The sequence below is a fragment of the Festucalex cinctus genome, chromosome 2, assembly GCF_051991245.1.
Source record: "Festucalex cinctus isolate MCC-2025b chromosome 2, RoL_Fcin_1.0, whole genome shotgun sequence".
Classification (NCBI taxonomy): Eukaryota; Metazoa; Chordata; class Actinopteri; order Syngnathiformes; family Syngnathidae; genus Festucalex; species Festucalex cinctus.
In genome coordinates this window covers 12702665-12728191 of record NC_135412.1, presented here as the reverse complement: position 1 = coordinate 12728191, position 25527 = coordinate 12702665, and the positions used below count along the sequence as shown (strand labels likewise).

The 25527-nt window shown below is 37.8% G+C and overlaps 4 protein-coding genes, 1 long non-coding RNA gene and 1 other non-coding gene across 10 annotated transcripts; 3 read left to right on the top strand and 3 right to left on the bottom strand.

Annotated features, from left to right (window-relative positions):
• Window positions 1-510: 510 nt before the first annotated feature.
• On the bottom strand, window positions 511-5619 carry cbx5 (chromobox homolog 5 (HP1 alpha homolog, Drosophila)). Its single transcript, XM_077512932.1, has 5 exons — window positions 5443-5619; window positions 4695-4879; window positions 2979-3201; window positions 2711-2811; window positions 511-1388 (listed from the first exon to the last, which is right to left on the bottom strand). Exons 2-5 carry the CDS (start codon window positions 4823-4825, stop codon window positions 1247-1249), a joined length of 597 nt encoding a protein of 198 aa, XP_077369058.1. The 5' UTR covers window positions 4826-4879; window positions 5443-5619; the 3' UTR covers window positions 511-1246.
• Window positions 5620-6091: 472 nt separating this feature from the next.
• On the top strand, window positions 6092-10883 carry LOC144013747 (heterogeneous nuclear ribonucleoprotein A1-like). Of its 4 annotated transcripts, XR_013282312.1 has the most exons (12): window positions 6092-6258; window positions 6765-6881; window positions 6957-7103; window positions 7190-7400; window positions 7476-7565; window positions 7642-7707; window positions 7780-7824; window positions 7930-8043; window positions 8113-8253; window positions 8323-8387; window positions 9469-9534; window positions 10811-10883. XR_013282312.1 is itself a non-coding variant. In XM_077512930.1 (11 exons), exons 1-10 carry the CDS (start codon window positions 6247-6249, stop codon window positions 8373-8375), a joined length of 996 nt encoding a protein of 331 aa, XP_077369056.1. In that variant the 5' UTR covers window positions 6092-6246; the 3' UTR covers window positions 8376-8387; window positions 9469-10059. The 4 variants fall into 4 exon arrangements, 3 of the variants coding, with proteins under 3 accessions (XP_077369056.1, XP_077369057.1, XP_077369055.1); XM_077512930.1 differs by lacking the exon at window positions 10811-10883 and having other exon boundaries at window positions 9469-10059; XM_077512931.1 differs by lacking the exons at window positions 9469-9534; window positions 10811-10883 and adding an exon at window positions 8548-8918 and having other exon boundaries at window positions 7651-7707.
• Window positions 10884-10897: 14 nt separating this feature from the next.
• nfe2 (nuclear factor, erythroid 2) lies at window positions 10898-16629 on the bottom strand. 2 transcript variants are annotated; one of them, XM_077512927.1, is made up of 4 exons: window positions 15936-16629; window positions 14290-14368; window positions 14116-14223; window positions 10898-12306 (listed from the first exon to the last, which is right to left on the bottom strand). In XM_077512927.1, exons 2-4 carry the CDS (start codon window positions 14335-14337, stop codon window positions 11053-11055), a joined length of 1410 nt encoding a protein of 469 aa, XP_077369053.1. In that variant the 5' UTR covers window positions 14338-14368; window positions 15936-16629; the 3' UTR covers window positions 10898-11052. The 2 variants fall into 2 exon arrangements, with proteins under 2 accessions (XP_077369053.1, XP_077369054.1); XM_077512928.1 differs by having other exon boundaries at window positions 14116-14220.
• On the top strand, window positions 10902-12677 carry LOC144013750 (uncharacterized). Its single transcript, XR_013282314.1, has 3 exons — window positions 10902-11507; window positions 11617-11691; window positions 11799-12677. It is a non-coding gene; the product is annotated as an uncharacterized LOC144013750 (long non-coding RNA).
• Window positions 16630-18933: 2304 nt separating the features above from the next.
• Window positions 18934-19048, bottom strand: LOC144015117 (U5 spliceosomal RNA). The gene has a single exon (XR_013282699.1). It is a non-coding gene; the product is annotated as a U5 spliceosomal RNA (small nuclear RNA).
• A 3243-nt stretch (window positions 19049-22291) lies between these two features.
• Window positions 22292-25133, top strand: copz1 (COPI coat complex subunit zeta 1). Its single transcript, XM_077512933.1, has 9 exons — window positions 22292-22418; window positions 22813-22881; window positions 22969-23050; window positions 23136-23227; window positions 23320-23375; window positions 23458-23535; window positions 23624-23675; window positions 23761-23799; window positions 24046-25133. The coding sequence occupies exons 1-9, from the start codon at window positions 22401-22403 to the stop codon at window positions 24091-24093; spliced, it is 534 nt and encodes a 177-aa protein (XP_077369059.1). The 5' UTR covers window positions 22292-22400; the 3' UTR covers window positions 24094-25133.
• Window positions 25134-25527: the final 394 nt, after the last annotated feature.

Genomic DNA, 25527 nt, shown 5'->3' with positions numbered 1-25527 from the left:
TATTATGAGAGCACAAATTTGAATTTGTGTTAGATGGGGTTATGCTTTGTGGAAAACTCATCGGCTAAAAATATTCACACACTTACTGATAATGTATAGCAATAGCCTGATTAGCCACTATAATGGTTATTTATTGATGAAGCATTCAAACATAAAAAGGCAGTGATTATATCAGACGTATGCTGAGATTTTGAGAACAACCGTTTTGTGGGACGACCCGACACACCAGCACAACCTCTTTATTTTTGTCAACAGTGACACCTGCTGGTGATACAGGTTGGTACAAGACATACCCTCGTGTAAAAGCGTTGCATGTTACTAATGTATTTAATAAACTTTGGTTTCTTTGTATTGCATTTTATTCATATGTTCATGTTCAGATTTGTTAAGTATCACTATGACTTTATTTTGGCACGTCACTCACTTGCACTGTGCAGGTGAAGTCAAGAACCTCCAGCTGAATGCATGTTCAGAATGTTTGAGATAAATAAAATAAAATCCAACAGCAAATTCAACATTGAAACAATTTATTAAAGTATGTTGCTTTGTTGTAACATCACAAAAGGAACGACTCAATTTGTTTAAAAAAAGGAAAAAAAGAAAAAAAAAAAAGTAAAAAGACTGTCACATGAGAACTATTGTAGGCTTCGTTGCTAAGTAAAGCTCATTAAAAACATATTTGGCCCTAAAAACTATTTTGGAACACATGACATCCACTTAAAATTGTCACCCATCTTGAAAAACATTTCAATTCGTAAAGATAAAATGACAGGAAGCACTGAAGAATGTTTACCAATCACATGATTGCCTTGAAGCCAGAATACACCTAATCAGGTAACATTCTAAAGCTTCTAGCAAAAATGACTAATTAGCCATCCATTCAAATTTCCATGACTTCAACACTAATATTCAAAAATGAAAACTGCAGGCTTGTCTGTCATCAGCAATGACAAGAGTCAGAAACTAAGCAGTTGGACATTTTTCGGCCACAAGATGGCAGACCACAATCACTGGTGACAGATGCTGCACCCTCTCATTAGAATGCAATGACTTGGGTGAGATGCCCGGTGACAAAAAGATTGGTCTAAAGAGAGCGGTGGGTCTTGGCTGACGGTCTGTGTCCACTGTTTGAACGTCTTTGTTGGACAATGTACAGCGTATGGGGTGTGGTTAGGGGTTAAAAATGTCTGCCGCGAGGTTTTCCCTGTAGCAGAGAAGTTTTGCTTTTTCCGTTGAGGTGAGCAACTCACACGGTGACTGCCTCCTTCTCCTTTTTGTCGCCGTCTTCATGCCAGGTGAGGCGTTCCTCGTAGAAGGCGATGACTATCTGCGGGCACTTGAGATTGGCGTCCTTTGCGAGCACAAGATCGGCCTCATCGGAATCTTTCCTGTTGCAGACGAGAAACAGTTGACCATTAATTCCAACTAGCCCATCTCAAAGTCTCATTCATTAGAGATGCAAAAATGCCGACCAGTCCAGGGTGGACAGCATCTCTCATCAAATCGTCTGGGAAAGGCTCAAAGCTCACAAGGGACTTTTGTCAGTGTGTTAACATTTGTTGGGCCCGCTCCCTCAGCTACTGTCAAGAGAAACGTGCCTGAATGCTGCCCAGATTGGCAGAACTTTTCACTTCCTCTTCCTTTGCAGTCTCCATTACTGTTAATGTTATCCGCCATTTTTACATTTAGTTTAATTTCAGTCACACTTGTTTTTAATCACACAGTTAGTCACTTTAGCTTGTAGCAAACGTGTGTGACGTCATGCATGCTGAGATCACGTCTCTAATCAACTGCTGAAAGGAGACTGATTCTGTCCTCTTTCGTCTAAAAACTGCTTCAAACATCAAAGCGTGTGTAGGGATGGAAGAATGTTGATTTGTTGTGATTGTATTGGTGTTAATGTTTTATGTTAGGGTTTTTTTGTGTTCTGTAAAGCGCTTTGTGACAGTTCAGGCTGTTTGAAAACGCTATATAAAAAAACTTGAGTTGAGTTTAGTCATCCTTATCCCGTTTTTATTTAGTCCATTTTTAGTTGACTGTAAACTTAGCATTTTATTCATCTAGTTTTAGTCAACAAAAACTGTCAACATTATAGTCCGGCAGAGATGGGAAAAGTACTGACATTCTGTATTTGAGTAAAAGTACAAGTACTTGCATAAAAAATGACTTTGGTAAAAGTACTCATTCAAATAAATTACTCAAAAAAAAAAAAAAAAAAGTACAGGCTCTAAATTTTACTTCGCGAGTATAAGTATTTTTACCGGATTTTTCCTCCTCGTGCCATACAATTTAAAGACAATTAAATTTAAAAGATCGCCACTTAACAAATCCTTAAAACTGACCAAATCACCTCATTGAAGCACTTGCAATATTTTTTACAACTCTAGATGGTGCCCTTGGTTTAAAGATGCAATGGAAATTAAGTTTCCACAACCTACCTTAAATACACATGTAAATTATACGCTTAATGATGTTTGCAGGATTAAACTTGGACATTTTTTATATATACACTGAATGCCTACGAGTTGCATATGTATTGCGAAGTGGTAACTTCGTCTGTGTCCTGGTATTGCATCGAGGTAAACCCGACAACATAAATCCTGTAGCATATTTAAAAATAAATAAATAAAAAGACGCCTCATGGGTTTAAAGTGCAAGCGCAAAGACAATATGGACAACAGTGAAATATGTATGCAAACATAACACGTACCACTTCATTAGGAACATCAAATCACCACACGAGTCTGTTGCTCCAATGATTTTCTCCGGTTCAAGGCCCTTCTCAAAGCCACGGGCCACTAGAATTTCATCCTGAAAGACAAGGCAACACAAATGCTTAAAATGGGGAGGGGAGTAAAAAAAAAAAAAACAACTTTTTTTGTGAACATAGATAAATAGAAATATATTTCCTGGTCATATTAAAAACATGTAATCTGAACCAGTGCCAAATGTTACAATAGTGATGATGCTGTTATTACCTCCTTTTTCTTTTTAGGCTTGCTTCCACTCTCATCATCCTCATCATCTGAGCTCCTCTTCTTTGCGCTACCAGAGTCTTTCGCACGTCCTGAGGGGGCTGTGCTGGGCTTGCTGGCTCCACTACTTGGAGTTGAACTCCCACTTTTTTTGTAAGTTTTCATAAACTCTGAAATGAGCTCTGGGCAGTCCAGGTTCTTCTCTGGTTCCCATGTGTTGTGCTTGCTGAGAACAAACCACAGCATGTTGAGACAGAGTCAATAAAGACAACACTTAAAAATATGTACACTACAGTGGGCTTTCCAAACTTTTGGGGTCCTGGGACGTCTTACAGAGAAGACATTTCTCCAACAACCTTGCTCAAAAGCCTAACACCAACTAAACAATCACCATGCATGTTCTTCCACATTCCAAGAGGGGAAAAAAAAAAGAAAAAAAGTTGCCCATTTCAGAGGATAACATTCAAAATTGGTAATTTTATTTTACAGAAAAATCCTTATTTGTATAAAATGAACTTGTTATTGTTGGAGTTTAATAAGGGAATAATGTAGTGCAACAATTACTAAAATTTACAACAAACTATCAAATTCCAATTATTATGATGACTAGACTAATCATTTAGACATTTTAATCTACAAACAAATTGTCAAAATTCTCAGAATTTCAGCTTCCTTGACAGTAAATACCATGTTCCTGTCATCATTCATGACAGATTGATTATGTTTGTGTTTACATTCGCAAACATCTGCTTTAATAGAATGATCCACTTTCGCACATTATCAAAAAGATGTCAGGCACCAAAACCCCGAATGAAATGATCATCAATTTATGTTTATGCATTTTGTGTACTTTCAAATCACAAATAGTCCATTTGTGAACAGGATATAAATAAGTTGTTGTTTTTTTATCCGATTGATCAATTAAATTACTGAAGAAAAAAGCCCAACAACAAAACAAATCAATTTGTTCAAAATAATTGTGAGTTGGAGAAAGTAAAGTGAATTAAAAAAAATATATACATACACACACACACATATATATATATATACACACACACACACACATATATATTATATATATATATATAGTTTTATTCTAATGCTACAACTCTGGTGGGAAGTAGTAATTCCTTTAGTGGCTCAGAAAATTAGAATATTGTGATAAAGTCCATTATTTTCTGTAACACAATTAAATAAGCAAAAATGCCAGATATTCTGGATTCATTACAAATCTACTGCAATATTGCAAGCCTTTTATTGTTTTAATGTTGCTGATTATGGCATTTATTTTTAACTTGGTCTGAGGAAATATTCTAATATTTTGAGATAGGATATTTGAGTTTCCATTAAGCTCTAAGCCATAATAAGCAATATTAAAAAATAATAAAAGGCTTGTAATATTTCAGTTGATTTGTAATGAATTCAGAATGTATGGCATTTTTGCTTATTTAATTTTAATATATAATTGCATTACAGAAAATAATGGACTTCATCACAATATTCTAATTGTCTGAGACAGTCTATGCACGTTTTCCCCCCAACATAATGAAAGCTATTTTGCAGACCCTAGTTGCGTCTAGTTCACTTGTGTAACCACCACAAAACGCAGTTTCAATTCAAGAATCGGGGCTCAAAAAAAAAAAAAAAGGACGCTTGAGTAATTTAAAATCAGTCCTGTTGTTCTTGCGTTTTAATACTGGAACAAACAAGAAAACCTACTCTGAATATCCTTTCCACTTGAGAAAGAACTCGACCCTGCCTTTCGTCACCCTCCTGTCCAGCACCTTCTCCACGACATACTCTTCTTCATCCGATGATGAGGAGTCATCTTCACGAGACTTTTTGCCCATTGCAAAGTTGGTAAGCAGAGCGCTTTAGAAGACGTTCACTTGAAGCTGCACTTCCTGAAAATGAAAATTCAATTTGAAACACCACGAGTGGCTTACAAACAATAAGGGCCCCGATGTTTTCTTGTTACCACAAAGAAGACTTTATTGCTCCCACAGCGGGGAAATTCACTGGTTACAGCAGCAAACAATAATACACAACAATATGAAAAGCACAAGCATTAACAAAAGAAACCAAGTGAGAAGGGTAAAATATTACATACAAATAGCGTCGAGTCGAGAAGAAAAAAAAAGGCTAACTTGGCTGTTAAGTAGCATTGCGTTACAAACTCTTACGTTCATTTCTTTTATTTGGGAGAATACAACGATCTAAGCATCAGATAAAACCAAACGTTAGTATGTCGCAGCAAAAGTAGCACTGCGCTGCATTGCCTTCGCCAAAACGTAAAATAAAAGCGGTGCTATGCTAATCGTAGTTAGCTAGCTAATCAATGGGCACTAAAGGCAAACGTGCTAACGCAGTCTCGTCGCTGGGCGCTGAACTAACAAATGAAGCACCAGATAAACATTGCGCTACTTGCATCGACGTACGCTGCTACGATTCTTACGCGTTTGCTTACCGTCTTAACGCGAAGAACATCCGTTTTGGGCGATTACAAGGTGAGGAAATGCTTGTTTTTTAGGGTGGCTGAAGCTAGCTTAGCATGTAGCCTAGACCTCATAAAGGTAGTGTGTGCGCTTGCTAGCTTGCCTGCTTGTCCCAGTGCGTGAAAAGCGCGCCTTAAAGCTCACAATGAAGGTACCCGCCCCTCACTCTGCTTATGACCTATATTCGCCATCAGCTCCTCGTCTCTTCAACCATTATTGCCCATTTATTATCATCAGTAGACTCTCGATGATTAATTCAGTATTAAAACAATAATAATGGTATTACAGTGTTATTATGGTCGATTCCCACCGGTATGGACAATATTTACTACTGTACGCGTATCCCGAACCCAAATGTCTCAAATGAATGTAGTGTACAATGCATCTCAAATTAAATATATTTGACTCAGTCCATTGACAAACGTATAAATATTTGTGCTTTTGTGGCGTGGTTTGTGATTAAAATAATATATTTTACAAAACGAATGTACTTGAGGACACGCATATTTGGGTTGTCTGTCTGGCAGAAACGCTCACGCCTACCTTATTTGCGATTGGAGGTTAAAGATGATTGACATTACTGTGTCCAATTAATACTCTTTTTCGAGTGACGCCAAGCCGCAGCGGGAACAGCTGACCAATGGCCGAGTCAAAGAGGTGGAACTGTTACTATTTATTCTACTGTTGAGAGGCAGTCTTTGCTTGCCTGACGCAGTTCAACTTCACATTCTTTAGTGAAATTTAAGCGTGTCTTCTGAAGTTATTCTGCAAGCAAGATGTCTAAAGATGTGAGTACTTCGTTTTTATTTTATATGGCTGTAAATAGACGTGTTTACAATTCATATTTTTGTACGTGTTTACTCATTTTAAATACGCGACAGGAACCGCAGAGCCGCCATTTTATAATAACCTGAGCCGCGTGGTCTATTGTTCGTAAGATTCGTGATTGACTTCAATTCACGATTGCTGTGAATTATTCCATCGTATCGTAACTAAATAAAACCACAGTCGTTGCACTGGGTAATGTTTTGTCAGCGATGGCGGCAGTAACTATTCGCCAGCGGTACATTACCCTGCTGCCACCCCTGTGGCGTAATGGCGGCGGTGTCGCCCTCCCCCACCCTGCGCGTGATTTTTTTTTTAACGCGGAACCATCGCTGTTTATTCCGAGATGCTGTGATTATCGGTTAAAACAAAACCGGGCAGAGACAAATTGTTACTACCCGTATACAGATTGTAAGCGATGTGATCATGCACTATGTTGACTCATGCCTTACCGTATCCTATCGTGTAGATTCCACGTGAACCAGAGCAGCTTCGCAAACTGTTCATCGGAGGATTGAGCTTCGAAACCACCGATGAAAGTTTGCGGGCCCATTTCGAACAATGGGGTAGTCTTACTGATTGTGTGGTAAGTGAATTTGTTGTATTTCTATCGTGTACGTTTCCACATGTGTGTACTCAAATGTTCTCTTGTTACACCCAGGTCATGAGAGATTCTAATAACAGGCGATCTAGGGGTTTTGGCTTTGTCACCTATTCATCGGTACAAGAGGTTGATGCTGCGATGTTAGCCCGCCCCCATAAGGTTGATGGAAGAGTGGTTGAACCCAAACGAGCTGTCTCAAGAGAGGTAAATACTATAGTATCCAAAATGTTTGTGGTTTTGGTGTGGTAGATGGGGGATGATTTGGGTTGATTGATGTCTCTGATTTTCAGGACTCCAACCGACCAGGTGCTCATGTAACCGTGAAGAAAATATTTGTTGGCGGTATTAAGGAGGACACTGAAGAACAACACTTGAGCGACTATTTCCAGCAATTTGGCAAGATCGAGGCCATTGAAATTTTGAATGATCGGAATACTGGAAAGAAGAGAGGCTTTGGTTTTGTGACTTTTGATGACCATGACGCAGTCGACAGGATCGTCAGTAAGTGCAATTTTCTGCAGCTTGCAATGGCTATAAAAACAGACGCACGCTTACCCTCCATGTTTTTGTCTGTAGTTCAAAAATATCACACCATTAACGCCCACAATTGCGAAGTCAGAAAGGCCCTCCCACGACAAGATATGCAGTCTTCAGGAATGAGAGGAGGTACTCTGTTACAACATGAACATACATTAACTTTGTATGATATTTGCCTTGCTAACCTTGGGGTAATAACGAACAGGATTTTCAGGTGGACGGAGTAGCGGCGGTGGAAGACCCTATGACTATGACAGAGGTTATAACCAGGGTGAGCATAGTGTACACTGCTGCAAATATCAAGTGTTGTATGTTGTTAACCTGTTGCTCTTCCGAAATCCAGGCAGCAGAGGTAGATATGGAGACAACCACTACAACGGCAATGATGGTAAGTGTGCAGCTGACCAACCTACAGAGCTTTTGAGTGCTGTACTCAAAAGCTCAATTTAAATTTTATTTATTTTTTTTATTTTTATTTATTTTTATTTTTTAGGTTATGGAGGTGGTGGATATAACAATGGAGGGAACCGTGGTTATAGCCAGGGCTACAACCAGGGAGGTGGCGGTGGAGGCTATGGTGGCAATAACTATGACAGCAATGGTTATGGTAAACACTATCTTTTGTGGAACCCCAATACATTTTGACTGTAAATGAAAAATTTCATTTGTATTTCAGGCAATGGTGGTGGTGGAGGAGGTGGCAACTACAACATGGGTCATTACGATTCCCAGTCCTCTAACTTTGGCCCAATGAAGAACAACTTTGGTAGTGGTGGTGGTGGTGGCGGTGGTGGCGGTGGAGGCGGTAGGAACTATGGTAAGTAGGTAGATGAAGCTATGTTAATTGTCATATTGAGACTTAATGTTTGTTACATGTGTTTTTCAGGTGGCTATGGAGGAAGCTCAAACAGTGGCTACGGACGTCAAACGCGATTTTGAAGTGACAACATGGTGAGTATTTATACTGAAGCCATTGGCTTTCCAGCCTTTGTAGTCATGGGGATCTGTTGTTCAGTGCTCGTACCCATTAAAAAAGAAAAAAAAATCACTGGATCTCAGGTCATATTAAGTCAGTGCACAGTTAACAATGTTGTTCCGTATTGTTCAACAGGGCTGAGTACTTAGGAGAGGAAGTGACAGCAAGAGGAGAGGAAGTGACAGGGCAGCTGCAGGTGTACCTCCTAAATCTGCTCAGTCAAACATGTGGCAGTTTACTGCTGCAAGAGATGTATACTAGATTTTTTTTTTTTTTTTTTTTTTTTTTAAACAAAAAAAAAAAACTCATGGAGGGTCTTCAATTAAGCGTCTTGTTTTGTTTTATTCCTTTCTTCCCGCCCCTTTCTTTAAATTTTTATTTTTGTGTCTGGAAAGCAAGCATTCCAATGAGGGTTTTATGTAGATATTTTGTCCTTAATCTCTGGTTTTATTTGTAACTGCATCAACATTGAGCTGAAATAAACAAACTTTCAGTCTTTTTACAAACTCTTGTTAGCCTCCTTTAGCATACAGCTGTGAGCGAGATACATCTGTGTGGTGTGAGCAAACCTGAATGAATGAGCATCCATGCAGTAGGCCTCAACAGATTGAGGGATGACAGATGCCGTGCAAAAAAGACGCAGTGGGTACAAACTCAACCCAAGAGTGCTACACAGATCATCTGGGTGACGCTAGCTTACATGCAGTCTTTGAGGCTAGCCATGGAAGCCAGCTGAGGGAGAGAAGTAGCAATCATCGCCAGGATCTTTGAAGCAGGGGGAGAGTGAGAACAGAAGCCTGAGGTTCAGGCTAGCAAGGCAGCAGCTACCAAAGGCTTAAATGCTGTCTGTAGGTAAGACCAGACTTCTCAACTACTGAAAGTACACCTTGCTTTATGATCATGTAGCTGTGGTAGTCAGATGTGTGGCACAGTAATGATTTAAACTGTTTTCAACAAATGTTAAGACATTGGCATCCTAATTTATATTTTTCTCACAATATTTGCATGTGTGGATGTAAGTGCACACTGGATTTTGACTTTTAATTCTACTTTCAGGTATCACTCAAGTGTGCTGTCAGCTGTTGCGGACCAACATCATTTAAGTGGCAAAGGATAAATCAGGTACAAGTAGTGATACACTCATGCGCAAAGAAACCTGAAATGTGGAATTATTATTATTATTATTATTATTATTATTATTATTGATGCGCTGAGCACCCCATTACCTGGAAAATCTGTACTGGAGGAATTCTAGTCAACGCAGCAGACGCGTCCATGTCAAAATTTAGCAGTAGTAAATTCAATAATGCATATATTTTAAAAGTGTACACAATTTCACAAGTTAATTCATATAAAAATTAGATGGCTCTTAATATCAAAAGAAAGATGCACTGAGCAGTCACTCTTAGAAATGCAATTATGACATCTAGTGGCAGAATGACCAAAACAAATATCACTTTTTTTTCTTTTTCTTTTTCCTTTTTCTTTCTTTTTTTTTTTTTTAATGAAATTACTGCATCAATGACTAAACGATACACCCCCACACACTTTTACGAGTATGAAACTTGGGGAAAAAATGTTTTATTGTACATTTAGAACAGATGTAAAATTTGTGAGTTAACTAAAGTCATGCAATTAATTCTGATTTTAAAATATATATATATATATATATATATATATATAAAATTGCCTGACACCTTAATAGATATCATGCAAGAATTGTGAACTTTGTTAAATGGCCTTAAAGGGTCTGTCTGCTGGATTCACTCAGGAAAATGCACTTTAAATACAGGGTATACACACTTTAACTTTGTGTTTTTGTTAACCTTTTGTGGTAATTTCGTCCTAAACCCCCACCTCCCCAGCCTGTATTTTGCCATTTTGTTTGTTTTGTAAACAGCGAGACGTTTCAGTGGCAAGACAGTATTTACGTCACTACCGCGGCAATTTGAAAGCATGCACGGATTTTTTTTTTTCCTTTTTATTTATTTTTATTTTTCCCCCCACTCACAGAAGCTTACGTGTGTGAATGAGTGAGTGAAGGGAAAAAAAAAAAAAAAAATCCGGGAGTGACGTCACTCAGCTGACACTTTCGCCCGGCCCCGTTTGTGACACGCCATCCCCCACTCTGCGATTGGCTGGAGGGTTGTAAACACTGTCTTTCCACAGAAACGTCCCGCTGTTTACAAAACAAACACAAAATGGCAAAATACAGGCTGGGGGTGTGGGGGTTTAGGACGAAATTACCACACAAGATTAACAAACACAGATGTGTAGACTGAGAGAAAGTTAAAGTGTGTACAGCCTGTATTTTAAAAAGTGCATTTTCCTGAGTGAATCCGGCAGACAGACCCTTTTAATGATTTAAAAAAAGTTGATCTAATTGTTTCTCTTGCAGGCCTCTGGAGAATGGCTGGTGCAGGTTTTATTTAATTTTTTTAAATATTTTTGCAACTTAAAAAAAAAAACAACACTTTTTTTTATTATTTTTTTAATAAATTGTATTTTTATAAAGTGGTGGTGTTTTGTTTTTTTTACTTGTAGAACATAAAATGTACAATAACCTGTCCTGAATGGTCAAGCTCCATAGGTGGCCTTCTAACATGTACAATTATTTCCATCTCAATATGCCACTGTTCATCATTCATTCTTCTGCGTCATTGTGTGAGGCACCAAATACGTTTCACCATCTGCCATCTGTTGCAAGTAGTAATCATCTATTGAATATGGTTGTCCAGTTTCATCTCTCAGGTGAGAGAACACCTCCGCATAAAGTTCAGTCAGGTGACACTTGATGTACGTCAAACTGTGCTGGAATTCTAATCTCTGCTGTACCAGGCTGTCTCTCTGAGCCTGCAGCTGACCCAGCTCTCTTTCCAGGTGCATTATGCTGTCCAGTTTGCGCTTGCGGCAGTTTTGAGCCGCCACTTTGTTCTTGCCCCTCCGCCTGATGTCCTTAATCAGCGCCAGTTGGGCATCTGTCAGGGTGTACTGCGTCAGGAGCTCGTTGAAGTCATCCACTGGTAGATTGATGATCTTTTCCATGGGGAAGGGGATCTTCAACGCCATGGCCCGCCTTTCGTCCCTGCTCGCTGGTGTGTGGACGCTTCCGTGAGATTTTGAATGCATGACGTGTTGCCAGCTCCCTCTGCTGGCTAACTCGGAGCTGTAAAGTTCACCCAAAGTTTGTTTTGCCGTCCGAAGATTCAGCGTGTTGAACTGTGAATGGCTTAGGTGGTGCTGGGCTGCAAAATAGGATGGTTGTGCACCTGTGTGCAGGTAAGAGTCAGACTGACTCTGGTAATCTGTCGGGTAGTTGTGCGCTCTTCTGTTGTGTTCAGCCATGTTTTCTGCTTCCCCATCACTGTATGCAATGGACATATCAGCACTCCTGTAACCTGGTACACCAGCAGCAGAGTTTTCCGGTGAGGCCAACGGTGGACTGGAGCCCAGAGAGAGGCCAGAGTCTGATTCTAGATCATCAGCTGAATGAGAAAATGAACTTTGGCTATGTGCTGTCCACATCATGTGAGGACCCGCCCCTTGGGGAAGACCGTTCGGCCTTCTGTCGCCTTGATTGGTACCCGATGAGCTCATCTGTTCTGTGAGAGCCGCAAGAGAATGGTGAGGTTGTGATGAGATGGACGCCATTCTCTGGGTGAGTTGTGGTGCCGATTGCTCATAGAGTGACTCTACGTTGGTGCCTGGGCGCTGGCAGACTGCGGCCTCTTCAGAGTAACCTCCATCGTATGCATCGGTCGTCCTCACCTCAAAGGTAGCGGGAGCAGGCTCAGCAAGGCACTGGGCGGTCCCGTATGCACTCGTAGAAACCATTGGCTCAATACTTTGGTATTGTGTTATTTCATAGGCGCTTTCGCCAGATGTCTCTAAACCCTGCAACGACAGTAATACACTGTGGTTAGTCACCCGCTATTAATGAATCATTTCATTTGGGAAATTACTGTATATACACTACTCACAAACAGGACATGGCGTCCAAACAAGCGCCGGTTGCTGTTTTGCTGCCCATTTAATTTTATTTTTCTGCAGTCTGTGGGATATTCTAAAAAGGACATTTGACATGATTTGTAATGATTATAGAGAGCTGTCAAATGACTTTTTTTTTTTTTTAATTTATTTATTTTTTTTTAAATCAGATTAATTACATCTTGGAATTTTGATTAATCATGATAAATGCTTAATTAAAGAGCCTTTCTATTAACTTTTTTTATTTTATTTTATTTTTTGGCCGCCAAATTTGAAGAGCACCGTTTTTTTTTACATTTTAATGTTATGAGGATGTCAACAGTTTTTGATCCACTGCACACGCTCATCCTCTTTTTTTTCTAATCAGTTACTTGCATAAGTAAAATGGGGGGGGGGGGGGGGGGGGGATTTGACATGAACAAATATTCTGAATGTCATCCACAAATATTTATTAAATGCTTTTAACGTGTGTGTTATGTTTATTGCTCAAAAGAATCTGTGCTTTCTTTGACATCATCATACATAGGCCTACATATATTTGACATCAGCCAAAGGATCATTTGTGGTCAACATTAAGTGTGAATAATCTTTGTTATAATAATTCATGATTAATGCAATATTGTTTGTGATTAATTAGCACTAATTTGGGAAAAAAAAGTAGGTGGCAGTGCAATAAGATTTAGACAGCTTTTCGAAATAAGAGAAAGAAACTAAAAGTAACACAATATCTTCATAATAGTTTATAAAGGATAATTTACTTTCAAAAGCAAAAATGGTTTGTTCCACATTCTGCTGCATGTGAAGGTCTGATTTATATATGTATATGAAACCATAAACTAAAATTTGCCTGATATCAACTTTAACAGAAAGCTGTGACAACAGTTTTTTTCTCCATCCATCCATTTTCTTAACCTCACAAGGGTTACGGGGGTGCTGGAGCCTATCCCAGCTGGCTTCGGGCAGTAGGCGGGGTACACCCTGAACTGGTTGCCAGCCAATCACAGTTTTCCCCAACTAAACTACAAAAAAATAAAAAGTAAAATCATAAATAAAATACCATTCATCCCGCAATTACGCTTGTACCGCTAACCACACATATCTCAAATAGACTTCAATCTGTTGCCAAAAAATATAGCTACCGTGACCGAGTGGATACAACAGTTGCCTGCCACTGCATGCGGGGATCCCGCTTCAAGACAATCTACTCGTAACATCCCTTAGTGGTGTTCTTGAACAAGACACTGACACAGACAACACCTGCTGTGCCAACTACTGTGATTGGTCAACTGCACAACTTTGTGTACATGCGTGCACATGACAAATACAGATGATTATTCTTTTTCTTCTTAGCTGAGAGGGTCTCAATGTGCCATCAGTATGTTTGCAACAGAGACTGCTCGACTCACAGAAAGTCATAGAAGTGGACGTCCTTGGAAATGTATTGGTCGAATCATGAATCAAACACCTGTTGGGGTTTTTGTTGTTCAACAGTAAGTTGTGGGGGGAAAAAAGTCTGCAATATACAGTTGGTTAAAAAGTGGGTCCAAAACTTGGTGGTCAAATTAAGCTCCTCTGTAAAGGTTACAAGCTGAATTTTAGGCTCATCCTGACACTTCACACGAAAGTGAATATCTATACCTTTTTATGAGTAGTGATAGTATCAATAGTAGGCAAACTCTTCAATCAAAAATGTGAGAAAACTGATAACGCGGTTACCTGCAGCTCTGTTATGGCCATCAGTTCCTGCCAGGCCGCGTCCATGTCTGAGTGTTGCGCTCCATGAGATCTCCCGCCGAGGAAATTAGCAGGCGCTCCCCCACACTGCTTGAAGCAGAGCAAAAATTTGTTGTGCATGCTGAGCTGTAAGTCCAAAATCTTTCACAAACCTACCTCACAGCTTCTCCTTGGTGGGAGTGTGTAGTTGGCTGTTGAACACATTTAGGACAGGCTCTTGTTGCAGAAGTTCAACCTGGAAAGTATTGAGTTATCATTACATATCCAATTAGCATCAACTCATCTGCCTCTGCACAGTATTTGGATATACAGTACAATGTCTCTGCAAAGCGAGCAATGTCATGTCTTAACACTTCCGATCTTTGTTAGACTCTTACAGGTCAACGCATGTTAATTTCTGTCAGTTTCATTTCTGTGAAGGCTTTTTGGAACACATCGAGGTTCCTGAACAGTTGACTCCTCCCATCAGCTGTGCCAACCAGTGATAAGACAATCTGCAGGGAAACAGCATATTCTGCAAGACTGGTAGAGGTCTGATGGAAGCGTGTGGACGTTTTTTGGAACACTGGTGCGCTTATAACTACCATCCGAATGTAAAATATAGAGATTATTTATTAGTAGTTGTTTGGAAAATTGGCATAGCATTTAATGCTGTCGTTTGATTAAGAAGTTAAATAACAGACCGCCAAGTTGGCAAAAGTGCACGAGCATTGAAATGTTGTGATTATCTATTCAATTGCACATTGTTAGTGCAGTTATTTCAATTTGAATGATCAGTTATTATATTGTGATTGTTCATTTGCTGTCAAATCCTATTTAGATTTCTAATTTATTGATGCTTTTACTTCTATGTAAACAGCTACATTCTTTGGACAAAATATGAAATTGGAAACGCTTTATGAAATGAATGTTAAAAAAAAATGTTCCATAAACCACATTACTGGTGAATTTAAAAAAAGAAAAAGAAAAAAAGGAGCAATATGTGTTTCAAAATAAGCAAAAATTAAGATAATGCTGCATAAAGAGATTTAAAAAAAAAAAAAAAGAGAGAGAGAGAAAGCAAGTACAAGTTGAAAGGAACGCTGATCTTAAAAAAAAAAAAAAATGAAATAGGACCAGTTTGATGGAACATTGTGTTTCAATAAAAGAAATTAGCTTATGGAACAATCTTAATAAAGAAACCAAAGAATCCAACTAAAAAAATTACATTTAAAAGAATGACTAAAGCTTATTAACATCTTATTAAAGAAATATGAATGAGATTATGATTGAACACGATGCCATTGTCATTTTTGTTGTTACGAATGTCAGAAGTCAAATTGTAAACCAAGTACAGATGTGAAAAATTTTGTTTTTATTTTTGGATTTATTTTGTTGTTGATGTTTTTTTTTTTTTTTTTTTTTTTTTTTTTTTTTTTAAAGCTCGTAAATTAACTCTGGGAAGAAACGGGGCCGATATAACAAGACTTGTCATGTTTATGCTCCTTTTCATTCAATGATGAAGAATATTTTTTTATATTGTCTTTTTTTTCTTTTTTAATTGAATGAATGAAACAAATGATTGCAATATTGCAAAGCAGCTTCCAAAAAAATGTCCAAAAGTTAGGCTGAAATAAATGTAAAAGGAATTAGGGTTAAGGTTGCATTGAAAATCACTCCGATATCACGTACTTATGTAAAAATGGCATTCAATAGAATGGAGCATGAATTGTATGAGGCAAAAAGTCTAATCATCAAGTAGTTCAGATATGACTTCAACTGCCATCCAATAGAAAGTGTGTCAAATGTGTGAATCCACATACCTGTGCAACATTCTGTACATGTATGTCTTCACCTGGCGAACATGTCAGATGATAAACACCATCCTGCCCTGGACTCTATCTGACTGGCACGCAACTGGGACTCCTCAAGGCGGTATTTCCTATCCAAACTGTCTGTCTTTGCTCAGCGTCGCACTGTGCCACGAGCATGTGGGATGGCTCAGAACACTCAAAGGCAAATGTTCCTCTAAAGCAGTTCTTGCATCCTTAATAGCACACTTGCACCCCAACCTCCAAATTTCCCCTTTGCCCAAATAGCAAACCACAAACCAACAGTCTGGCATGAACCATGTCAATGATTCAGTCACTCTGCACCCAAGAGAGCTTTACAAACCCCCTCAAAATATGCGCGCAATTAGTTATCCTACTGATATGATGACAACAAAACGACAAAAACAAATGCGACTGAAGAACCGCGTCCGTTGAAATCCTCCCAAACGAAAGGTAGGAGTTCACCTGGAGTCAGAAAACGTCTTTGAGCAGGGGTGGGATTGAGACTTAGTTGAGTACAAATGGAATGTACGCCCTGAGATAGGTAAGAAAGACTGCATTGTTCCCGTACCTGGCAGAGCAAGCATCAAGGGCGAGTCAGAGAGAGGAGAAGGGACAGAATGTAGGACAGCGTGTCTTACATAGAAACCATTAGAATCCTTCTGAAGAGCAAAACAGAATTTTACCCTCATTGGCCAGTGCACTCACAATATCACTGACCTGAATATATGACTGAATAGCCGATAGGCCAAGACTTTTGAAGTCGCGAGGCCGCCATATTGCTCCTCCTAAAGAAACATTTCTCGGCATACGGTCCTTTAACAGTATCGAAATTGAAGAATATTTACGACACTTAGTAGGAACAGCATGATTTATGATGTTTTAAATTTGTTAAACATAAACTAGAGGACTTCATACATTTTACAACGTGCCTTAAATATGTGTATAAATTCTATGCTTAATGATGTTTATAGGCGGAAACTTCTATATATATATATATATATATATATATATATATATATATATATAGATAGATAGATAGATAGATAGATAGATAGATAGATAGATAGATAGATAGATAGATAGATAGATATTAGATAGATTTTTTTTTTTTTTTTATTAAAGAATTACAACTGTAATTCAACAAAAGATGCCTCTGCAAAATCTACATTGTAATATTGGGGCCTAAGGCACATAGCGATAAAAGAAAAAAGGTCTTCATAGCAGCACATACCGACATACTTGTTAAAGGAACACTTGACTCATTGAGCCATTTTCAGCAGTAAAAAGTTAATATTTTGTCTTTAATAATGTGGTAACTTCATTATTTTTCTTGTACAATTAACACCTTTAAAAAGTACATTTTCTACTTGCTGTCGACTGATGATGACATCACTTGTGCTGAGGAAGTGGGTAATGATCAATCATGGCTCAGTTTGCTGACCAATCCCAGAGTAACTAAACTTAATTTGAGGTTAATAAAAGGTAGCAGTTGTGTAAGAGTGATTAATTCTGAACACAGTTATAAGAGGGTGTGCACACTTGTGCAACTATAATATCTCTGTGGTTTATTTTTATTTTGCCTTTTATTTGACATACGTTTATGCTTACAGCATGTATCCAGTAACAGTACAGTAAATTAAATCCCTGTTTAAAATAAGAAAATGCTAAAGGACACATGAAAATCTTTTCTCAGACTGTCTCATTCGTTTTCGCACTATGACGCTTGTTTATCGTCTGTACCTACCTGTATACTGCACGCATGAGATTTTTACTGCATGAAATCAATTGCATTTTAGTACTAAGACTTGAAAAGAGTCATTGAGTTTGCATATTTTTAATATAATAAATCATAAATGTAAACTGGCATACTTGTCCTCTGAAATCAAGTGAAGAAATAAATGTTTTTTCACAACTTTACGATGTAGGCGGCTGACAGAGTCAAGAAAGGTGAACATCTACCAGGAATCAAAGAAGGGACTTCCCAAGTACTTCCAGCAAGGACTTCCCAGCTTTCCTAGCACCAAGCCCCTGACTCAACCGCCAGCGCCACAAGCCGCCAGCACAACCATGTCATTACTCTGACCACAGCGCTTTTGGATATGGACACAGTTCCTAGGTCAACGCCCACGCGCCTGCTTTTTGTTTGTTTGCTTCAATTAATTTTTTTTTTTTTTTTTTTTTTTTGCATCTCTGATTTCCCGTTTGCCTGTCAGCTTTATTTTCTTCTTTAAAAAGTGGTCCAATGTTGAGAACAAATAGACATGTTGTCAGTGTGTTAATGGAAAATAAATTTACTAATGAAAACATGGATCGGGTCAACTCTAAAGCGGACGTCAAGTCAAAACTTTTCTTGGGACTAATTAGGGTTGGAAACCTCTGAGTAGCCCACGATGCGATACAATATGCGATACAAGGCTCACGATAGCAATTATATCACGATATGACAATACCGTGATTATCGATATATTGGTCAGGTAATAAATCCACTATAATCTACGATAACACTAATCAAGACATAAACTGATGTTGTTGTTTTTTCTATGAGAAAATAGTTTCTTTTTGTACCATCACTTAAACACAATATTAAAACTGGTGTCTTCTTCACAGTGAATACTTTAGTGTATTTTTTTTTTTAAAACAAATACAAATGTCTTCTGAACAGAGACCATTTTCTGTCACTTTCTTAAACACTATTGTCATGCAACATGTCAGTCAGTTACATAGTCAATTGTGTCATTTTATTAATTTTTTGTGTCACATTGCAAAAGTAAATAAAATTACTTCAATAATAATATTACTTGCATATTAAATCCAATTAAATCAATATTTATATTCCTCAGAAATTGTGTGATTCAAAAAGTCGAAACATAAAATATGTTTTAAAATGTTAAAATTAATGATATAAGCCACATTTTTCATAGAAACGTATGCAAAATTGAGTTAGTTGTGGACAGATAAATGTTTTTTTTGTTTTTTTGTTTTTTCAAGCTCCGCTTTTGCAGAGCATAAAAAAAATTGAGATAGACTCTTGTTGTTCCTCCCCACGGAGATCTTTAGTAAAAGGCGAAAGATTTATACGATCTGAAGAGAAACAAGAGTGAACTGGACATATAAATGTGTTCCACAAGTAAAAGTAAGCTCATCATGAGTCTTCTTCGCCTGAAGACTTGCGTCCATTTCCCTGCCACTCTTATGAGGCGCTCCCCCTAGTGGCCCGCTCAATAAGTCATGAACAATGGAGCCGTTACAGTGGCTGTATATTAACTACAAATATGGGGATACTTGCGTAGGCGTATCGATAATCTATCAGGAAACAAAGTATCACGATTTATCGTGATATCGATATATCGTCACACTCCTAACAATAATATAGTATGTTCTTTGCAGCCCCACTATAGTCGACTGTTTTCAATCGTCAGGAAGTGGCAAAATGAGATGACACTTAGATGGATCAAAAGGGGTGGATTTTGCTTCTTAATTCGTTTTCCCACAAACATAATATCAACTAGAATACTGTGTTTAGAATAGTAGCTGGAGTACATTGGAAATTGTAAAGACATGTTTTTTTTTTTACTTGGCTTCCCCTTTAAAAGGATTCTTTCTGTTTTGTTTCTGAGAATATTTGTCACGCATGGTTTTCACACATCACAACTCCAGCAGCAGCAAATGAGGAACCTTCATATACAGTTAACCAAATGTCACAATGTAGCCTGTGTCTATTTCAATGTGTTTCGATCAAGATAATGGTTTGCAACCACTTTTCGATTTCGTAATTATTTTTCTGATAGTTGGTTGATTTTATCTACATATACAGATATAGTCGACAGAGTTCTTGGGATTTTGCACGTTTACGTGCAATGGAAATGTAATAAAACATGCAATATGCTCTTTGAGTTAGGACTTTCAAGTTTGATTTAAAAGGTTTTACAAAAAAAAAAATGAATTAAAATATATTTGATGCTCATTATTTGGACAAGTTGGCAGTTGTAAATACATATAATATTTTTAGATCAGTCTGCAATGCATTATTGAACCAGTTGAGTATCGAGGAAAGCCTTGACAGCCGTGCATAACTCTACCATCATGTTTGACAGGTGGTAAACTATGGATCATGAACCTTCTCCATACTCTTCTTCACTTGCATCATTCTGATACAAATGTACCTTTATTTCATCTCAATCATTGATGATCGCTGTAATAATACTTCTAGACATAACTGTACACTGAAAATTGCGTATTAGGCATTTGTGTGCACAGGTAGCAGAACACAGATGTTCGGGTAAGTCTAATACATATGGAACGCTAGTCTGCAGAAGAGAAGAGGGAAGGCGGGGAAAGGAGGATGTTGGTTGCCGGAAGTGCTGTTTAATACTGATAAAAATGAACACTTGATTCAAAGGAAGGGAACTAACAAACAGTTGTGGTTATGCTGGCATACAGTGAGGAGAAAGAGAATAACTTCATGCTATATTTGATATTTTTGTGAAGCAAACATGACAGACATGTTAAATATACAGCTAATCTTAAATAATCACTTGTAGGGCCACGTGATTGAATTGAAGATGTATGACATATGACACATTCTTGACCAATAATCTTCAAGCTTACATTAAATTGACACACATTTTCATTCATCACATACTGTACTGTATGTATGATGTTTCATATTTCTACATTAATTTAACATTAATGCATTTTTTTATTTAGCTGAAACAACAAACTTACATATATGAGACACAACATAGATTTTGTTTTAATCAGTAAAGCTACATTTGAGATCCATTGTTTAACTATATAAACACTGTGAACAATCTTGGTTGCCCGCAGTGTTGTTTGGAATTCATATACCGGTACTTATGTTCTCTCTACAATAAAACAATGCTTTTGTCTTTACCACGATACACAGCTATGTTTTTTTTTTTTTTTTTAAACGCAGCTGAAAATATCTAAGAGTCAGGCCAAATTGTGATGTCATTTATAGACCGAGATAGAGGGAAAACCCCATTGGCCTGGTTTTCCCAATGCTTCCCAGAAGTGGGAGGTAGGATAATTGGAGTTGGTTGAATGTAGGAGGATAGAAAAAAAAAAAAGAAAAAAAAAAAAGATGAGTACAAGCAGACCAAAGTGATCCACATGCAAACTTTCCACATAAAAAAATGTCCCTGTCCTGTTTGGAAATTGAAAACAAGATAGGGATGTATACATTTTAACTTGGAACTATTATTGTTGCACATTTACAGAATTGTACACTCACACAAAGGCTATATGAGGTTGCACTGATTGATTTTCACATTTTTTTTTTCATATGCACGTCTCTCATTCATCCCTATTGTCTATCAATTCAATCGATCCGTTTATCCCCAACCTTTGTTGAGCCAAGGCATGTACTATATTTTGTTTTATTTAAAATAAAATAAATAAATAAATAAATAAAAAACTCACAGAACACCACCAAATAAAACTTTCACAAGACAAACAAAGACACAAAAAGACTATAGTCTTTAGTGTCCATAAATAATAATGATCTCGCTTTTTTTTGTGTGTGCGTTTTTCAGACAAATTAAGGAAAATACAATATGGAACAGTGGTTGGGAATCCCAACAATAGCTCATTGATGACAGCAATTTACCTGGAATCCATTTTGGGTCCTGGAAGTTATGTGTAATTGGTATTTCGGATCGTAACACAAAACCTGGACTTTGTGAAAACCACATTTCATATCACTGCAGGTAGTTAAATATATCAGGCTGAACAACAGGGGCTATTTCAAACTACCAACCAGCCCAGTGCCCTGAGTGAGCATTTACTTATACATATATATATATATATATATATATATATATATATATATATATATATATATATATATATATATATATATATATATATATATATATATATATGAAAAAAACATTTAGTGTCATCTAATTGCTAAACGTTTCCAAACGCTTTTTTTTTTTTTTTTTTAATAGCTTTGTTGCTCGTTTTTTATTTTATTTTATTTTAATTTCTTGTGCTGAGTTGTCCGAGAGGTTTCTAGAGTTAGCAACAAAAGTGCCACATTAGAATCGTTGACGGTGGGTTCGCCACCGGGCTTCGCCAAGGAGACAAAAACAAAGAAATGTGCTATAATTTAAATTTATGTTTTGCCAAATTCTTTATTCACAAACGAAGACTTCTTAAATCGCCTCCCATCAGCTGTTTTTCTGATAGAATTTGAGTTATATTTACAATCTCTTCATTGTATCAAGTCTTTTTTTTTTTTTTTTTTTTTTTTTTAGCTTTGTATTCATTGTTTTGTATTTGAAAGTGTGTGTGTGTGGGGGGTTGACTTCCTGTTTCCGGCTCTGTAGTGGAAGCTGCGCCAGCCAATAGGAAAGAGCCTCATTCACTGTAGCGTGTCACGTGGCTCCGGCTTGTCGACGACAACGGTTTTGCTAATAAAAAAACAAGATGGATACTCCCATATTGGTAATGTAGATTCTCATATGTATTTGGTACCTTATCTTCGTCGTAGACGCTTTCGGTTTGTAACTACGCCGTGTAATATTATTACCAACATAGAAATAGCATTAGTTCGTTCGCTTTACAGGATGCTAAATAGAACAAGTTGTTGGCTAACAAGCTAGCCTCCGCGAGGTTGGCTTTCGTGGTTGGTGGTGATGTGGAAGTGTCACGTTTCATTCGGTTCACGTTTAAAAATTGCCCGAAGCAATGGGCTACAATAATAATCCCTTTGTTCTTTCTTCGTTCTTTTCTATTGTGTCCTTGTTGGAGTAATGGCCATTTGTTTACGTCTAAACCAGTAGAAGTGACACAACCAGCTGGTGGTAAAATGTCAACTGTATTGTATTGTTGGTGACAGGAACCATCTTTATACACCGTGAAGGCAATTCTCATTCTGGACAATGATGGAGACAGACTTTATGCCAAGGTATGGTTGACTTTTTGTTATTATTTTGTTAAAAATTTCAATTATTTTGCCTGTGCATTAATTACACCCAAATACATTTATCTACAGTATTATGATGACACATACCCCACAGTGAAGGAGCAGAAAGCATTTGAGAAGAACATATTCAACAAAACACATAGGACAGACAGTAAGAGACACCATACCGTTTTAAAAATACAAATGAAATACATGTTGACATGTTGAAAATGTATGTTTATTATTTGTGTTACAAGGTGAGATAGCATTACTGGAAGGCCTCACTGTTGTCTATAAGAGCAACATTGACCTCTTCTTTTATGTGATTGGAAGTTCACATGAAAATGAGGTAAGCTTAAAATTGTTTGTTTACCACTATACTTCAACCCATTGAGAATCAATTGGAACCCGAGTTTTTAGTTTTGCTTTTATTTTTAACAGCTTATGCTCATGGCTGTTCTAAACTGCCTTTTTGACTCCCTCAGTCAGATGTTGAGGTATGCTATTAACATTTTTAATTCAACATGTCATTTTCTATAAGTAATTTAAACAAAAAAGGTGTCTTTCTTGAATCTACAGAAAAAATGTTGAGCGCAGAGCTTTGTTGGACAACATGGAGGGACTCTTCCTCGCTGTGGATGAAATCGTCGATGGAGGGTAAATTAACCGTGAGCGTCATAATCAAACCTGTGCAGCGCCACTGTTCACATTGTAATGTTGAGCTTGCGTTTGCTGCCTCCTACAGGGTGATACTCGAGAGTGACCCTCAGCAAGTGGTTCACCGTGTGGCCCTAAGAGTAAGCCCCTCCTTCTCCTCTTGGCTTATAAGACAGATTCTGTGATGTTGCCATGATCGTAAAAATATATATATTGTTCTTTCAGGGGGATGATGTGCCTTTGACTGAGCAGACTGTCACCCAGGTTGGTAATACTGTATCTTTTTGGGGTTTACCTTTTCATGAGTGTAGTATTCTATAGTGTGCCTTTAACAGTTGCCTGCAGATTAAAATAAATAAATAAAAAAATCGATCTGATGCTCCTGGGAAAAAAATGTCTGTCAGTCCTCTCGTTAGGAAATTCACCTAACTCAAATTAAAGGATAAAATTAGTTGCTGTTTTGCATGTTTGTGCACATGAAGTGTGTTCAAAACGATGTTTCCTTCCCAGGTCCTTCAGTCTGCCAAAGAACAGATCAAGTGGTCGCTTCTGCGGTAGTTGTAGCAGAGGAGCCGCTGCACAGCTCGGTTGTCATGGCACTGATCCACATCCTTCTGTTCCTCTCCAACAATCACTGCTGTGAGCTGGCACATTCAGTCACACCTCACTCAGCCACACTTTGCTTTTGTCTTTTTTTTTTCTTCTTAGAAAAATCCTTTCTGTACAGCTGTGTGCTTGTATGTAGAATAGCGGGTTCATTTAAGGTGTACATTCCTTTACCAGCGCATCTCTCCATGATCCCTAATCAAACCTATCGTAGTTGGTGACAACATTCCATGCATGTCGTTTTATTCTTTTTGGTTGATCATAACGTACTGTAATGTTATCACTGGTTGCGGAAGCTTGTTGCCTCTTGCCTTCTTTCATCATCAGACAATTTAAATAAATGTTTGTTGATGCAGTACAACATTTTATTGTCACACACTGTAGTTTTCATGAGAAATACATTTGTGACCTGCTTACTTTGGCTCTACAAGAGCTCCCTCCAGTGGTCAGCTTGACAAAAGCGAGGGCTCCATCTGCTGTTGTCTTCACCACATTGCAACAGTTACGTTTAACGGCGACTCCCTCCTTCATGCTGCCGTGATCAGACTAGTTTTCATGTGTGCGCATGTTTTATAGAGTCTTAATTGATTCATTCCTCCTCTTCTGCCACCATGCTTCATAAATTGTACGCATCCATGAATGCTTCCCCACCTTCACACTCATTTTAATACAAATGAAGCACAGCCTGCAGGGTGAAATGGATTAAGAATGGGCACTACATCATGTTGTTATGTGATGAATATTATAGTGGATAGATGAAATGATTATATGCGTCCTTCCAAAAAGTATCCACACGTTGCATGCATGCTGATAACTCGCAGTTATGTGTAATTCGGTTCTCACCGAATTTGCAATCATGGTAGTCAGCATGGCTTATTACAGTTTATGCCGTCATTCTGTTATTTTCATTCACAAACTGTTCCCTAGAAATTGTAACTGACATGTTTCAACCTGTACTTTGACAGAATAAAAAAAATATAGTCTACTTGGAATTTCTCAGCTTCTGGCATTATTTTTTATACCTGATAATTCGGTCTAGACATCAAAGTATAAAATAAATGTGTATGGTCAGGAGAGTTAACCAAAAGAATCTTAAACACATTGTTGGTAATGTTAGACTACAAGAAGTAATAAACGTAAGAAATAAAATTTTATGACCTAAGGAAAAATGTTGTACCTCTTCCACTGGTTAAGGATCTAATAAAGCTGGCATTCCCCACCTCAGTGAAATTGTATATCCTTGGTTGCACCTACTTGTATAGATGTCAGAACATATTGTTCACATAATATCTTCACTCATGTCTGGGAGACAGAATCTTATTACAGTCTGAAGGTCTTCAAGGAAAGAGACGTGCTGGCATTTCTTTTGTGTGTACAATTACAACA